Below are 17,381 nucleotides of genomic sequence, written 5' to 3'. Positions count from 1 at the left end.
CCGAGCAACCACTTATTTGGCCAGGGGGACGCGCAGGCACACGCATAGATTTAAAACTACTTTAAATTCACACTTCATCAAAGTATACAAAGGCTCCCGACTCACGCCAGGTACATTAACATAGGAATTAGCCTATATGCATATCAATTGTCCATTGTGTGACCTGTACTGTATTGATTGCTTGATTGAATATTTTATTAGGCAAAAAATGTAAAACAACACATTTACATTTAAAATACTTTGTCTAACAGGTCCGTTCATAAAAGTCCTTGCGGACTTGTTTCCAATGAGGGCCTTGGTATTCAATTCATATACATATATATATAGTGGCACCACAGTTCGAATATCATTACACAAAGAAAATAAAAATAAAACAGCATTTTTTTTTTAAATAAAACACCATGTACAACAAAAGAAATAAAAAAGGGGGGGAAAGATATGTACAAGAACAGGGGGGGGGGGGGTCGGCTGTCTAACAGGAAAATGGTACTACCTCCTCTTTTGGCCTCCTGAAATGAGCCCAGCGAACTGCATTTTTTGAGGGATGGGGTTAGACCATTCCAATCCTGGGTGGCAGTGCTGTAGAAGGAGAATTTGCCCATGTTTGTTTTATGGGTGGGTGGTACCAAATTGTTGTTAACGCTCCCTCTGGTATTGTGACTGTGGGTGTCACTAACCTTTTGGAGGTATTTACTCAGATATGCGGGAATAGGGGGCATATCGGGCAAATTTTCATTTACAATTTTGAAGGCCATTCCCATTTTTAGTTGTTTAACCCTGTCTTCCACCCTGAGCCAGCCTAGGCTGGCAAAATGGGTGGGAGAAAGGTGGGTCATGGGCCCTGTAGGTGTCATGTCATACTGTTCTTATGGACCCTGAGTCTGAAATACAGATTGAATTGAATCAAAAGCAGTTTTTTTATTTCCTTTTATATTATTGTGTGTGTGTGTGTGTGTGTGTGTGTGTGTGTGTGTGTGTGTGTGTGTGTGTGTGTGTGTGTGTGTGTGTGTGTGTGTGTAACTCTCGGTAGAGTGGCCAGTGGCTGTTGTACTGTAAATCACAGATGATTAGATTCTCTGCTTTGAAAACACTGGCTGACTTTTCATGACTTAATGACTTTATGACTCTCACATGATCCCTCAGAGGGAGCGTAGCGGCATGTAGTTACCACAGCATCACAGACAGTGAAGACACTCATCGCATCGCAATGCATCTTAGAGTCGATTATTGTCCACACCTCTAGTAGAAAGGATCAGTTGTTGTTGATGTGTGTAGGAATCCACTTTGACTGTTTGTCTCTCTGTCTCCCCACCCAGCTCACCACTTCATCTAACCAGCCAATAGAAAACCCCTTTAGTATCAAGTTTCAACGTGTATCTGACGCTGTGTGACCACAGTTCTACATGAACGTTTAACGTCTCCAGACAAGGACCACTGACAGACAGAAGTCATGGCAGGTAAGCATAATGTACAAGCAAATGTTTGTGCCCTTCATTAATAGTCCTACCAACTAATGTAATGAAATGTACACACTGGCTACAGCAATGAAATATGTTTATTTATATGAGGTGCTCCAATGTAGAAAAAAGTTTCCTGTACGTGTGTCTACAATACCCAGCAAAAACACACAAGTGAAGTAAATATTAAGATAAGTTAGGATAAATAATATATAGTTTACACAAACTCAGCTCAGTGACCTTGTGGATAAAGTGTCAGCCTTGAGATTGAGAGGTCGGGGTCCGATCCTCCGGCCGGGTTATACCAAAGACTATATAAATGAAACCTCCCTTGGCATTCAATGTTTGGATTTGGGGTAAGTCCCTATGACATACTAGCAACATTTGTACTTGTACATCATGGCTGGGGGGTGTAATTGTACATGAAGACGCTACAGGAGATAGGCTCCTGTCCTATGGGCCACATGGTTCCCAAGGCTACTTAATTACTTACTTAAATTACTTTTTAAATGATCTCCTCTCTCTCTCTCTCTCTCTCTCTCTCAGAGAGCAGCACAGCACCATCACAGTTGCATCCGGCTGCCATGGAGAGAGGACGCACAATTCCAAGATCCATACTACAACGCAGAAAACATCTGAACTTTTTGAGAAACATCCTCAACGTCAGCAATTGCATTGTTCTGATTTACGCTGTGATCTTACAGGGACTTATTTTCACAGAATCTCGAGATGTGCAGCTTCCGAGGAACTCCAAGGAAAAAGTTGCATCACCGGGAAACGTAACATTGATGCTATCAAAAGCACTGGTCGAGCGAAATTTGGTCTCTTCAAGGAAGAACAAACAAACACAGCTAGATGGCAGAAGGCAGTTAAAGACGATCATAGCCATGACCTTGCTTCTGTCCGGGAATATACATCCAAACCCTGGACCAAACCCTGGACCCATCGCTGCCACACAGTGCCCGGAAATCATGCCTACAGACACTGCTAGCATCCCAGGTAATGGGGCAAACAGCAGCTTAGCTCTCGGAGCTAGCAATGCTAATGATAACACCCTGCCTTCTGGATCCAACAACACCGCTGGTAACACAAGCACTGGATATCCACACCAAAGCCTCCCTGGTACGAATCAGCCAACAAACAACATTGTCTGGGCACAGACCACCTCACCTGATACAGATGGACCCCCAGAGCCCGTAGGAGAAGACCCCACCATCCCACCATCTCAGCCGGCAGTGACAGACACAGGTGGGAATTCTGTCCTTCTCTAAAACCAAACTTAATGATTCTGAAATTGAGATTGAAGGTTATCAGTCATTAGGAAGGATAGAGATACGTGTGGGGGAAGGGTTGTGCAATTATGTGAGATCTAACAATACATTTAATGTACTTTCAGACATAGGAAACAACTCCACATAATATGGAAAAAAGTAATTCATCCTGAAGCTAAATCCCTAATAATTGGTGCCATCTACTGACCAAAATGCATTTTAATAGAGGAGTATGTGACAGACATAGGCATGTTGGATTTAATTCTGATTACGACTACAACACCAACATGCTATGGAAAGACACACCCATATTTAAATCCTTTCAGCAAGTTATGTAGCCTGCATAGCCTTGCCCAGCTGATAACACGATATACGAGGGTGTGCTCTACCACTCAAACCATCAAAGAGCTTATCTTTACCTCGGACCAGTCCAGAATCTCAAGAAGTGGCGTCATAGAGTACAGAAGTCCTGACGTCACTCGTTCATCCCCAGGTTTGGAAGTAATTTCGCTATGGAGAATAACATTGGGTCATCATAGAATCGTCTCATATAAGAATTGTGGTCCAAAAATAAACAAACTGTCTCGGCGATATTGTCAGGGAGGAGGTTCTGTATCGTTTATGATAGTCAATCACTTATATTTGTTACAGTCTGTTTCTGGCGAAAATCTCACTAATTCGGCGGAAGTAACATTAGCGTTTTCTCACTGTCAGTTGATGCTTCATATCCATAAGAGTAAAACCGCCGGGGTCATTTGTTTATTTTTGGAACACAGTTCTTATTTGGCACGATATTAAATACGTCTATGGGGATTCAGAATGGGGGTGGAAAACCGTGAACCAGGTAGACAAACCTAGGATGTGTAAATTACGTCAGACTTCGGTGCTCTATTGAGTGCAATTTAAGTGACCACAATATAATTTTCTCGTAAAATTCATGAATCTGTAGTCTATTGTCACAACACAATCAGATTCAGATTAATGAAACACTACTCTAGTGAAGCGCTAACAGCTCTGGAGAAAATGGACTGGTCCAATGTACTACCGAGAAGGCCTCGTCTTGTTTTAAATCTGCATTCTTGTCTGTGATCGATATCATAGTATCCACAAAAGTTGTACAGGTCAAAGCCTGTACTGCACCTTGGATGAACGGAAACATCTTGAATGCTATCAATGTCAGAATATTCAGAAGGACTCAAAAGCAGAAAACGTCAGGCAAGAGGCAGAATGAAGCTAACTCAGTCTTTACTTAAATTCCCCAAAACAGAACAAAAGTCAATACCAGAGGTATGTCATCAAACAGCAAAACAAGGCAAGCAAGGGCAAGGCAAAAGGTTAATCCAGGAACAGCCGGTCAACTTCTCAGTCCAGGAACAAACGGATAACAGGGTTATGGTTCAGGTTGGAACAGAAGACAAACTGACAAATGGTAATGTTGAAGCTCACTGAAATATATACCCTCAAACTAATTAGAGCAACAGACAGGTGGCTTGACAAGCCATCGAATGGTTCCTACGTGATGTCCAGGCAATTCCTTAAGGACCTTCAGGTCCAGGAGAGTGCAACTCTCCTAGGGAAGGCTATGCGATGTCTGCTTTTGAGTAGACACAGCGCAGCCGTTAAGGCCGGACACGATCGTAGACGATAGGAGCGATCTAACTGCTCCATGTCCCAGCTCGCCTGTCTCAGAATCATATTCAGGAGTAGAGAAACATAAGACCTCTTTTGTGATCGTAGCTTCCAAATGGAAGCTCTCACAGGTAAGATCTGTTTCTCCTCAAGAATGACTCTGAGCTCGGTACTTGCAATCCCAAGTGTCGGTTTAAGGATTCAATCCCACCCGTAGGTAGGTAACTATCCGTCGCTGGTCCAATCCAGCGATGACCATTAAAGGTACGGGGAACCTCTCAAGTAAGAACGGCGCATCTCAGCGCCGTCCAGACACTGAGAGAGGCAACAAGTTGGCCACCCGCTTCGCTCTCCCAACAGGTGCAACGATTATAAGAGACTTATTTGTCATCGTAGCTTCCGAGGAAGCTCTGACAAGTTTCGCACGCCATATCAAATCAATGACATCGGCGACGTTGGACCATTAGGAAAGAGCTTGGCAGGTGAGGATGTCAGTGTCTTTATATGGACCCCTCCTGACCACCCAACTGTGGCTATTCCATGAAATCCCCTAATCTCCGTGAGGAAGATTAGGTTTAAACCAATACTCGATGAGAGCGCTACCAAGCGGTCCGGCCCACGCGTATAGACGTTATGGGTACTGGTACCCATCGCACTACACGTCGTGGCGATCTTTGGTAGATCTGGGGACTGCTCCTCTATGTAATTGAGGTAGCACGTCTAGATCTTTACAATCGTGTTTGCTCCGAGTTACTCGAAAGTGTAGAAGTTGAATAAAATAGAGTTTAAACTCTGCAGTCAATAAATACATTGATATTTATCATACTGCAGGTTTTTATCTGTTTTACCCGCTTCTCCTCAATTTGAGTCAATGCCGGATTGTGTCCCTTTGGAAGGGGATGCTCTAAACACGTAGCAGGATTCCACCCGTGATCTCGCGATTCGGGTTAACCCCTTAAGAAATCATTGATATTGTGAGAAAATGTAAAAACAAAAAGTCCAAAGATTGGTTGGGTATTGACATGACATTAGTAAAAGACATCATACAATGTATTTTGAAGCCACTGACTTATATATGTAATCAATCTTTCCATACAGGGATATTCCCTAATAGCATGAAGACAGCTAAAGTTATTCCAATCTTTAAAAATGGAGATAGACATTTATTTACAAACTACAGACCCATTTCCCTGCTTCCCCAGTTTTCAAAAATCTTACAAATGTTATTTGTGCACCGACTTGATAATTTCATAGAGAAAAATAACCTATTATGTGAACAACAGTATAGCTTCAGAGCAAATCGGTCCACCTCAATGGCAGTGTTGAATTTAACGGAGCAGATTTCCACTGCCACTGACAACAAGAAAATTACAGCAGGTGTGTTTATAGATCTTAAAAAAGCATTTGACACAATTCATCATGAACTATTACTGAAAAAAATTGAACATTATGGTATCAGAGGGGCAGCACATTCATGGTTAAAAAGCTACCTTGCAGACAGAAATCAGTTTGTACAAATCAACAATGATAAATCAAATATGCAGAAAGTAAAATGTGGAGTTCCACAAGGATCTGTTTTTGGGTCCCAAACTCTTTATTTTATACATAAATGATATTTGTAATGTGTCAAACCTTCTAAATTATGTTTTGTTTGCGGATGACACAAATTTATTCTGCCACAGGGAAAATCTGGAAGAGCTTCTGAAGACAATGGAAAGGGAACTAAACATACTAAAAACCTGGTTTGATATAAATAAGCTATCTTTGAATTTAAGTAAAACAGTAAAACTTATGATATAACTAAATTGTCATGTATGTAAGTGTTGAAAGCATAAGCAAAATAAGCTATTTTAGCTTCAGCTTAGACCTTTTTTGGTCATAACTATGTTATATTTATTTATTATTATTGTTTTATGCGAATGGAGCATATTGTTTTTTGCATAGTGAAAATGATCAAAATAAAAACTTGCAAAGAGAAAGAGAGACAGCAGGTGAGTGGCAACCTGCGAGGAGTAGAAAATTAGCAAAGGATTGGCTAATGACTGATTACTAGGAATGCAAGGGGGAGTGAACACAAGGGCAGGTCTAGAGCAATCTGGGAACCCATCGCCAAATGAAAAGGAAAAACAGCGCCCTCTGCTGTTTTTTATTATCTCACTTGGCTCTGGGAGGAAGTCGACGTAGCACACGTACACAAGGAAACCGGGGTTTTGGTCTGCCTTCAGCCTTTCACTTCCGGTGGTGCGACTATGTTTTCATTCCCACTAACAATATTTCTACACGGAACACTAACACCACTTCTCCCAGAGAACATGGATCGTTTTGGTTATAAGCCCACTTTTTTCTATGATGAAAGAGCAAGAAAATGTGAATATCTTTCCGTGGTTTTGTCTGCTCCGAGGACGCTATTGTTAAATTAGTTTCGGTTTGTTTCTAGTGGGGAAGGATCGGTACACATGTAAATCCCGCCCACTACATTTGATTGGGTAAAGCGTGGCCTGCTTCCTGATCTGAAGGCACGCCCACTTGTAGGCCAGTGCGTACGCGATATGGCGAACCCCCCCGACAGATTCAAGCGGAGAGCAGAATCTGTTCTTGAGAGATTAGGTCTAGAGAGGATGCCTGACAGTACCTCTCCCCTCAGGGACGCCCCAAGGTGTCCTAACAGTGCCTCAGGATGACGACGATGAAAGTCTTGAATAAGGACCGTGTCCAAAATGTCCCGAACAGGGACCCAAGTCCCCTTCTCAGGACCATAGCCTTGCCAGTCCACAAAGTATTGCAGCCGCACTGTGTACACCTCAGAGCCGTCCACCAACCTGGGCGGAGGAGGGGGATTGAAGGGTGGGGAGTACGGCCTTGGTTGACAGGTGGAGACATGGAAAGATGGATGAATCCGACGAAGGGGGCGAGGGAGTTTGAGACGGACCGCTGAAGGGCTGATGACCTTAAAGATAGGGAAAGGTCCCACAAAACGAGGAGCCAACTTGTGTGATTCCACCTGTAGTGGCAAGTCCCTGGATGATAACCACAGTCTCTGGCTCCGACGGTAGGTAGGAGCTGGGCGACAATGACGATCGGCATAGTGCTTGACCCTGGCAGATGACCGCAGCAAGGGGGACCGGGCTTCAAAACCAAATTCACCTCAATTTTGAATAGTATGGCTCCCATGAAAACCACCAGGGTCAAAACCCGCCATGGATGAATACTTACTGCAATGAAAGTCCAAAACGTGCTCTGAAGTTCATAAATGTGAGACCAAGCTCAACAATGATCTCAAAACATACCTTGAGAATCTCATAAAACAGCTGAATTAGCCTAAAAACAAGGTAACTGCTATGACTAGATCAGCAAGAAAAAAATTACCTCAATGATAAAATTGAAGAAAACACAAACAAACCACGTGAGCTTTGGAAGTTGCTTAACAACAAACTAGGCTGCAGCAAAAAATTGAAAACCAGGTTTACAAACATCAACATTAAGTCGGACGACACTGATTACAGACAAGCTGGATGTGGCTTCGCTTAAACATCTTCTTTACAACCATAGCCATAACACTGGTAAATAAACTGCCCTCCCACTCTGGGCGTTTTGGTGTAGAGCATATCCAAGAATTGTACAAAAACCTAGGTGTACGCAAAGATGATTTTAAACATGCCACGGTGACAACCGATGAGGTGTTCAAAAGATTGAGCGCTCTTCAACCACACATATTGTCGAGGCCACTGGTCTCGACAATATTCCCTCCAAATTTCTCCCACATAGTAAACCTCTCCATCAAACAGGTACAGGTTCCCCATGATTTCAAAATGGTGAGAGTAACCCTCCTGTACAAAAAAGGAAGTAAATTAGACCCCGGCAACTACCGCCCTATTTCTATTCTTAGTTCCATCTCAAAAGTCATGGAAAAATTTCTTTATGAACAGGTTTAAAAGTATCTTGCTGAAAAAAACCTAATTTACAAATTCAAATCTGTCTTCAGAACATCCCACTCCACTGACACATGTCTTCTCTATTTGAACGGCCACATCAAACAAGAGGTGGACCAGGGCAAATACTGCGGCATGGTCATGCTGGACCTCCAAAAGGCTTTTGACCCCATTAATCACTCTATTTTGATTGGTAAGCTAAAAACAATTGGTTTTGATAGTACATCAGCGAGCTGGATGCGATCCTATCTGGAGGGGAGGGAACAGGTGGTGGAGGTGAACGGAACCCTGCCCCCCCCCCTCCTAGTGAGCTGTGGCGTTCCGCAAGGAACCATACAGATCAGTAGTACTCACAGAACGTAAACTGCTATTCGGATTCCAATCTCAGATTATCCCTCTCCACTGACACCTGTCTACTATATTTGACCGACTACATCAAACGCATACTACTGAATAAGCTGAAAGTTGATTGGTTTTGATAACATATCTGTGAACAGGATGAAATCCTACCTTGAGGGAAGAGAACAAGTGGTTGATGTCAAAGGAACCCTGTCCTCGTCCCTGCCAGTGAGCTGTAGGGTTCCCAGGGAAGCATCCTAGGGCCGTTACTGTTCCTTGATGATAATGTAATCTCAAGTAAAGAAGAAGTTACCTATTTGGGCTGCATTCTTGATAAAAATCTAACCGGTGGAAAAAATGGCATTACAAGTGATCAAGTGATTGGCGAAAGGGCCTACTCTGTGTGGAGTTTGCATGTTCTCCCCTTGTCTCCTAGGGTAGTTAATACCCTCACAAAAACACGTAGTAATCCTGGTCACTATACTGCCTTCCCCTGGTCAGCCGGGGCGCCTGATGGAGGGAAAGGGAACTGGTTGGAATAACGTGTTCCTTCCAAGCGCTACGTCCAACCAGGGAAACTACCCCCTGTCAGGTGACAAGAAGGTCAGTTGGCTCTCATGCATTGAAGGAGGCATGAGCTCGGCCCTGGCCTCCCTAGGCTGGTGGGGGGAGTGTAGTGCCCAGGATCACTTAGACAATTGGCACGGGTGAAAAAAAGGGTTACAAAATCGTGGGATAAAAATTTGAGGAAAAAAAAACGAGTGATCAAGAAAGTCGATCAAAGAACGCGATTTTTGGGCAGCATTTCCTCTTTTGTCAACAAGAGTACGCTAAAGACCCTCATTCGATGCCACCTGAGGGACCAAGACTACTTAATTACTTACTTAAATCTCTCTCTCTCTCTCTCTCTCTCTCTCTCTCTCTCTCTCTCTCTCTCTCTCTCTCTCTCTCTCAGAAAGCAGTAATGTTGGAGAAACTTCAGAGAGCAGCACAGCATCACCTCAGCCATCACAGAATGGTAATCATACATTTGTTTTAACAGGGGATTTTCTTTTTCTTTCTATTTAGTTTAGAATCATTTAGGATGATTTGTGGACAACTTTATAAGAAAGTGAGACAGATGTTAAAAGTAGTCCATAACTCAATTCACCATTTGTTACATTTCTGGTGTCTCAATCAATTAACTGAGCAGTCAATTCATGACATTTTATTAAATCATATTACAAAATGGAAATAATAGCATCTTTAAATAGAGTTTCCATAATTAGGGAGTCATACATTAATAGCTGCAATGAAAATAGGATTAGTTTGTAATTAACCAATAGGCAGGATCATTCAAGGACAGGCATAGATGGATAATAACAACCTCTATATCTATATGAATATGTTTTGCACATAGAGTTTCACCAACGGCTAAGTTTTAATTCCTCATCTTCAGAGAAACATTTCATTGACCAACACCGCTGTTTACTGGTTCAGAAAGTGACCATGGTCAAACCCATCCTGGATCTGCTCCTGGAGAAAGAAGTCATCACCCAAGAGGGCTACAATACTGTGACATCTAAGGTAAAGTTAATAAATATTATGTATTATAATATAATTAGGGCTGGGACTCGATAAAAAAACAAATCTAATTAATTAGAGGCTTTGTAATGAATTAATCAAAATGAATTATTTTCAGTTCAAACAGATTTTGGTATATGAGTGAATCAATGAGTGAATACAAGTTTAAGCAACACAATAGTTTTTTTTTATCAAGGTGGTACTAAACAGACCAACAGATCAGTTTTACCATAAAGTGCAGACATTTTAGGAATATATTCAGAGATTCAGTACACAATACTTTTAAGTACATAACAGAACAGTGAAACCCTGACCACTAGGAGAAATAAAAAATAAAGATGTCTTGATTGCCATCAGCTTCTTCTCCCATTGGTTTGTCGTCTGTTGGTTGGTGCACCGGTATGATCGGTACGCCTGAAACTCGCTCAGTGAGTGGTTCCGTGGTGCAACAACTAAGCACGATTTAAAATGCGTAAATCTTTGTAATCACAGTTTTTTCTGCAATGAATTAATTGAAATTAATCAGTTAAAGTCCCAGCCCTAAATATGATATAATATAATAATAATATAATATCATAACGTTTTTGTGTGACGTCTAAGGCCATCGATCAGGACAGGATGAGGGAACTCTATACTCTACTGAATTCCAGAAAAGCCAAAGACTTCTTCTGCAAAGGTCTTGAGAAACATGAGAAATGTCTTCTCAGTGAACTGTAAGTAATTATCATTTAAATTCATGTTTAGGCCAAACTTTGTATTAGCAAGGTTATTATAGTTTACAATTCTTCATTCGTTTTCATCTTAATTTATTTTTAAACTTTTTTTTCATAATCTTTGGATACGTTTAAATCACGTTACTGACAAATGTTTTGGTTCTATAGACTATATAGTGCAGTGGTTCTCAACCTTTTCAGGCTGTGACCCCCCAAAATAATCATATTTGAACTGGGGACCCCCCACCCTGAAAAGCACTAAGGAATTGTAGGAGTTGAGGCATTACATTTAGTTTGACTCGGTTCATATTGTGATAATAGTGCATAATTGTTTTCCTTTATTTGTTTATTTATTTCTTTTCATTTTAGATGTACTGTATTAAAAGTCCTTACATTTAGAAATATGCAGATACCCGGTATACACCTATACTGTATGTTGGTTTGTGTACTGTTGAGTGAGAAAACAATGTTGTGCATTAAGCAAATCATCTGGGGACCCCCCTAGGGGTCCTGACCCACATCTTAAGAACCACTGCTATAGAGCAATGTATTATTAACACATCGGGTGCCAGCATTTTTTCATAACAACTTACCGTGGGTGCCAGCATTCTCCCCATTGACTGCGCTTTGCTGTTTAAAGCTTCCGCGTGCGTTACAAGCAAATCCACGCAAAAAAAAGCATCGATTCATGTTGTGCCATGAGCCTGGCTACAGCCTGGAACCATAACATTTCCCTCGCGAGTTACAACGGGGGGGATCGCGCATGACCGGTTTTCCCCACAGGAAACAGATTCGGAGATATAGGCGTTTCAAAGTAGGAAATAGACAGGAAGCGGATGGGAGCCATTTTTTTGTTTCCGGTGAGCGATCTGGCACTTCCTTCGCAGGATTACAATGGGTGCTCCCTGAGCTGCTCTAGCCCCGGCCGCGCGGAGAAAAACGAAAAAAACAAAAAGACTGAAATCACGGTTCAGACCGTGAACGGCACCTGAGCGCTACTATGTGAACACACGGTTCAGACCGTGTTCGGCACCCGATGTGTTAATACAGAAAAGGTAGATTTATATATGGTTAGTATAAAAGGTTTTGCATCTCACAGCAGGGAAGCTCACCCTGTTTCTCCACCACTCAGTTCAGCGGCTGCAGCCTCAGGTGAGTGCTGTTTAAATTGAAGACATTTCATTTAGTCTTAGGTCTACTAGCTACGTACTGTGCAATACAGTACAAATTACCTTCATTGCTGTCAATTAAAGGTGTTGTAAGTTATATTTGTTGGTTAAAAGAAAAGGGTGTATTGTTAAACAAAAGTTATAGTAAGGCGGGACATTGATACCATAGTGCACTTGGTGATACAAGCGTGAAATTTGGCACAGATGACCTTCATATGACCCTAATTGATAATCAACCTCTGGCCACGCACAATTCCCAAGATTTCAAGATGGCCACCACCAGTTTTCAAAATGGCTGCAACTGGGCCAATGTTTTGGACTATATCACTTTGCTGGGGCTTATTTTAATATATGAGAATATGTTCTGGAGGTATTTCTACCAAGTACGATAAAAAATAACATTAGGTTCCAATATGGCGGCATGTTTTCCAATATGGCTGCCGATAAATTGCAGAAATGTGCATCTGCTTATGGTTTATCCACATGAGCTTGTAGTACATGTATCCTACTATAATTCTAGTAACGTCTGTAGTGGGAGTAGGTAGGTGAAGCTACCCGGTTCTCCTCAGTGGCTGGACCAATTGCTCTGATTTTGCACACAGCCATTGACCATTACCATCTGAACTTAACTGTGAAGCCCGTTTTTCAATTTCATCAAATCTCAGCTTCTTATTAGCGTTTATGTGTAAAACACTGTCGCCATGGTTACGGGGCTGCCCAGCTATGGGACGAACTGCCTCCCGGGTTGCCAGATCATGTGCGCATATCCCCCCACGGATGCGTCGACCGGGTATGGTCTAGTTTGTATTAATTACCATACACAGAATCCATTTATGGAACATTTGAAAGTGATTTATTGGCTTGGTAAAGCTTAGTGCTTAATTTTTGTTTTGTTATCAAGTCATTATAAACACATTCTCATATACAATGGTGGCTGGGCAAGTGACAGGCCAGTGTACTAGCAACTGCAACCACAGAGGGGTGTGCAGATAAGTCCAAACTTAAAGCATTTGCAGTGTCCAGAACATGCTGTTTTACATCCACATCGTGTCAGCTTCTGGCATAATTTGGCAAACAGGACTGCGCAAGGGTGACTGGCCCCATATATGTCCTGCTTGGAATGCACTTCACTTGCATTCACTTCCTTGTAGGAACTACTTCTATGAAGTTCTATCGTACATGAGTACTATGAACTCCTCAATGACTTGCATATGTTTATCATTTATTGCAACAAGTGTTGAACCTAATTTGGAGAAGTTGTCTGCCATGCTGACCTTTTTCCCTTTTCATGGAAGGACGAAACTGTGTGGCATCCGCTGAATGCATGAAAGAAGCAAAGACCTGATGACTTTGATTCAATAGCTGATGCAATTTCATGAACGGGGATCCATCTGAGATCCTTCCCTCCTTCCAAAGGTAATCCACAGCTAATTCAAGCCAAGTCTTTGAACATGTGAAACCGTTATGTCAACAATGTCAGTATCTGAGGCAGAGCTGCAGAGGATAGCATCTGACACATCATGATTCGCAGCTCAGATACTGACGTTGTTGTACTAGCAGCAGGAGTGTGCAGCTGACGTAGCAGTTGCACTTTTTCATATTAAGTAAGTCTGAGACTTATTGTCAGTATCAGCTGAGAACGCAGGGGTTATCCAGGGATAAGGATAATTCCTTTAACAGGTCCGTTCATGAATGTCCTTGTGGTCTTGTTTCCAATGAGGGCCTGTGAGCAATTAGGGGTTAAGAGTCTTGCTCAGGGACATATTTCATTTCATCGACACATTTGCTGGCCTTGAATCGTACCTGGGGCAACCAGGGCCTCTGGCTCCCTAGGCGGGCTCACTAACCACTCAGCTATGGCCGCCCTTTTTCATATTAAGTAAGTCTGAGACTTATTGTCAGTATCAGCTGAGAACGCAGGGGTTATCCAGGGATAAGGATAATTCCTTTAACAGGTCCGTTCATGAATGTCCTTGTGGTCTTGTTTCCAATGAGGGCCTGTGAGCAATTAGGGGTTAAGAGTCTTGCTCAGGGACATATTTCATTTCATCGACACATTTGCTGGCCTTGAATCGTACCTGGGGCAACCAGGGCCTCTGGCTCCCTAGGCGGGCTCACTAACCACTCAGCTATGGCCGCCTGTAGACCCCCTGGTATTGCTGAGGTGGAGCGCCACACTCACCGTACCTACGCATACACTGATCCTGATCGAACCCATGACCATGTGATCCGAAGGTGAAAGCTCTACCGACTGAGCTACACAGACACAAAGACTTGGCTTGAAAAAGCTGTCGAAGGACCTCAGATGGATCCCCCTTCATGAAAATGCATCAGCTATTGGATCAAAGCCATCAGGTCTTTGCTTCTTTCATGCGTTCAGCAGATGCCATACAGCTTTGTCCTTCCACGGAAAGAGAAAAAGGTCAGCACCTGTTTGAGAAAATATCCCTATATATATCTAAGTTTTTTATTGGTGAACATATTGAAAAGTCTGTTGCCCTATGTCATTAAAAAGCTACCAAATCACTTTAAAATGTGCTATACATTGATTCTGTGTATGGTAATTAATACAAATACATGTGCTACAAGCTCATGTGAATGTACATTTATGCAATTTATCTGCAGCCATATTGGAAAATATGCCGCCATATTGGAACCTATTTTTTTTTTTATCTTACTTGGTAGAAATACCTTCAGAACATATTCTCCTATATTAAAATAAGGGGGAAATCAAAGATTTACAGCCCCAGCAAAGTTATATAGTCCAAAATGTTGGCCCAGTTGCAGCCATTTTGAAAACTGGTGGTGGCCATCTTGAAATCTTAGGATTTTTGCGTGGCCAGAGGTTGATTATCAATTAGGGTCATATGAAGGACATCTGTGCCAAATTTCGCGCTTGTATCACCAAGCGCACTATCGTGTATTGAAAACGGCAATTTCCCGCCTAAGTATTAAACCTCTATATTGTGATAGTAATCATAGTATAGAGGTTTGGTTAACCCTTCCATTGTGTTGGGGTCTTTTTTTGACCCGTTTTCAAGTTCAAATAGGTAAAAAGTATCCTTCACATTTCTTTATTGGAACGAGGCTTCATGATATCCTCAGAAAATAGCCATTTTAACGCAACAAAATTATTTATCATCATTTTAATTAATTCTGATGGTCTCATCAGGTGTTAGGGTCCGAAATGACCCGGCAAAGAAGTGTGACCCCCCAAATTGTCAATATTAAATGTTTACATGTTTGAGAGTGAGAGAGACTTGTCCTCAATTAGCATTTGCTATCAGGAGTAAAATAAAGTTTGAGTTTATGAAAATAAATATATTTTTACCTTCTATGGTATACGGGTCATTTCGGACCCTAACACCACTAATGTCACTATTTTTAATAATTTTAACACTTTTTTTTAAGTGAAAAAACAAAAACAAGTATTTTTTTTTTTAAGTTTTGGAAGTGTGTTCTAATTATTATTCTTAATTATTCTATTCTAGCTAGATAACATCATTATCCATTGCCTTCATTATAGGAAATGTAATGAAATTTAATGAGAATTTTAACATTTTTATAATAGAAAACAAGATATTTTGAAAGATGAAACCCTAGCCCTAACCCAACATAATATTTTAAAAAGTGTTTACATGGATATTTTGGGCTGATTTAAATCACGGGTCAAATTTGACCCGCTAACACCATAAGTGGATGCCGTTTTCTAACACAATGCAAGGGTTAAGTAATAGTGGTCTCCCCATCTCTCTAGCTTGCTTGATTGATTGATTGATGTACTTTATTTAGTAAGACATGAGAACAACAGTACATGGAAGTACAAATTCACAATACAAGGCCTACTAAACTGGAAGACTCATAAAGCACAAAGCTTGTTTAAAATGAGATCCCCATGCACACAAATCATGATGACAGCTCTTTAATGAACAAATATATATATATATATATATATATATATATATATATTTTTTTTTTTTTTTTTTTTTTTTTTTTTTTTTTTTTTTCAGGTGGGTTACAAATTTCATACGATTAGGAGAGAGAACACCACAAATATCATGTGTTCTAGTTCTACTTTTGTCTGTTAATTTATATGTTAGATCACTTCCACTTTATTTTTCATGTAGTTTTATCCTGTATCTTGTATGAGTTCTCTCACCTAAAAATGTATTTTCTGTTTAGTTAAGAGCTGAAGAGACAAGCAAACACATGTGACTGCATAAGCACTCCATAGCAATGATCAGAGAAGATATTACATTTTTATTATGCAAGGATCACAGCACTTTTTAATGTGATTAATATTTCAATAGTTATAACATGTATAATTCCTGCATGGACATGGCAAATCATGCTGGAATAACATGGGTCATCAGGTCATCAGGTAAACAAAAAATAAATAAATAAAATACGCGATCTAGAGCATGGGCCGTCCACTCGGGTTTTAGCTACGGTGGACTCGGTATGGAGTTATGACAATGTTCTACTGTAACACTAGTCTAGTAGAGGCTAGTCAGAAATTCCCCTTTAAGATCAACTGCACTCATGGAAAGAGTCCTTAGTTTATGTAGGTCTTTTTTTATGACCAAGGCTGTGAACCAAATATTTGCTTCATTCATTACAGATTTGTCGGTGAAAGTAGTTGGGTTTCTCATTACTGACTATGAAGACATGCTTCAAAATACGTTTCGCAAGACATATCAGTGTGTCAAATTAGACCATGAGCGTAAGATGATGTTTGAAAAAGTCTACATTTCACTCTACAATGTAGACATTAACTTCAGAGACATTCACAGACATCATGAGGTCAGACGGATGGAGATTAACACATTGCCTGCCAGAGTTTTTTCAGATTTTTAGCTGTTGCCTGCCAGGGTTTTGCCATGTTTTTGGTACCTGTTCGCGTAGCCACAGATTTTTTTCCTCCAGTATGATTGATCCCCAGATGGTTTCTAATCACAGATGAGATTCAGGTGTGGTTTCACAAATGTCAACGAGGTCATTTTGACCTCGTTGACATGTTTGGTTGATGTTTCAATATAGCTCAAAAGCAGTAGTTTTAAACCAAAAAACAAAGTGAATTGTTTGTCCGTTTGAATTTTAACATTGAAGTGAATGGAGCAGCAAATCTTCGAACATTTTTAGCTCCTAATCTGTTCATAATTCGACAAGGGTTGAAATTATAAAAAAATGCAAAAAAAAAAAAAAAAAATTTTTTTTGAAAAAAAATTTTTTTTTTCCCCTTTTTTCCAAAGACGTATATATACGTCATTGGCAGGCAACAGCTGATTTCTAAATGACGTATATATACGTC

The 17,381-nt window shown here is 40.9% G+C and overlaps 1 protein-coding gene across 1 annotated transcript in view; it reads left to right on the top strand.

Annotated features, from left to right (window-relative positions):
- The window catches only part of LOC311054048 (uncharacterized protein), a gene marked incomplete at its 3' end in the record, with an annotated part of 51,788 nt that extends 34,861 nt beyond the window's left edge, over positions 1–16,927 (top strand). Inside the window, exons 2-7 of the mRNA XM_084069928.1 lie at positions 1,317–1,457; positions 2,004–2,705; positions 10,064–10,191; positions 10,789–10,901; positions 12,001–12,053; positions 16,692–16,927. Coding sequence (XP_083926054.1) covers positions 1,451–1,457; positions 2,004–2,705; positions 10,064–10,191; positions 10,789–10,901; positions 12,001–12,053; positions 16,692–16,927 — 1,239 coding nt within the window. The 5' untranslated portion in view covers positions 1,317–1,450. The remainder of the gene's footprint in view (positions 1–1,316; positions 1,458–2,003; positions 2,706–10,063; positions 10,192–10,788; positions 10,902–12,000; positions 12,054–16,691) is intronic.
- Positions 16,928–17,381: the final 454 nt, after the last annotated feature.

The sequence above is a fragment of the Gymnoscopelus microlampas genome (genome assembly GCF_963454915.1).
Source record: "Gymnoscopelus microlampas genome assembly, chromosome: 10".
Lineage (NCBI taxonomy): Eukaryota > Metazoa > Chordata > Actinopteri > Myctophiformes > Myctophidae > Gymnoscopelus > Gymnoscopelus microlampas.
This window is presented reverse-complemented; position numbering and strand designations above follow the sequence as displayed.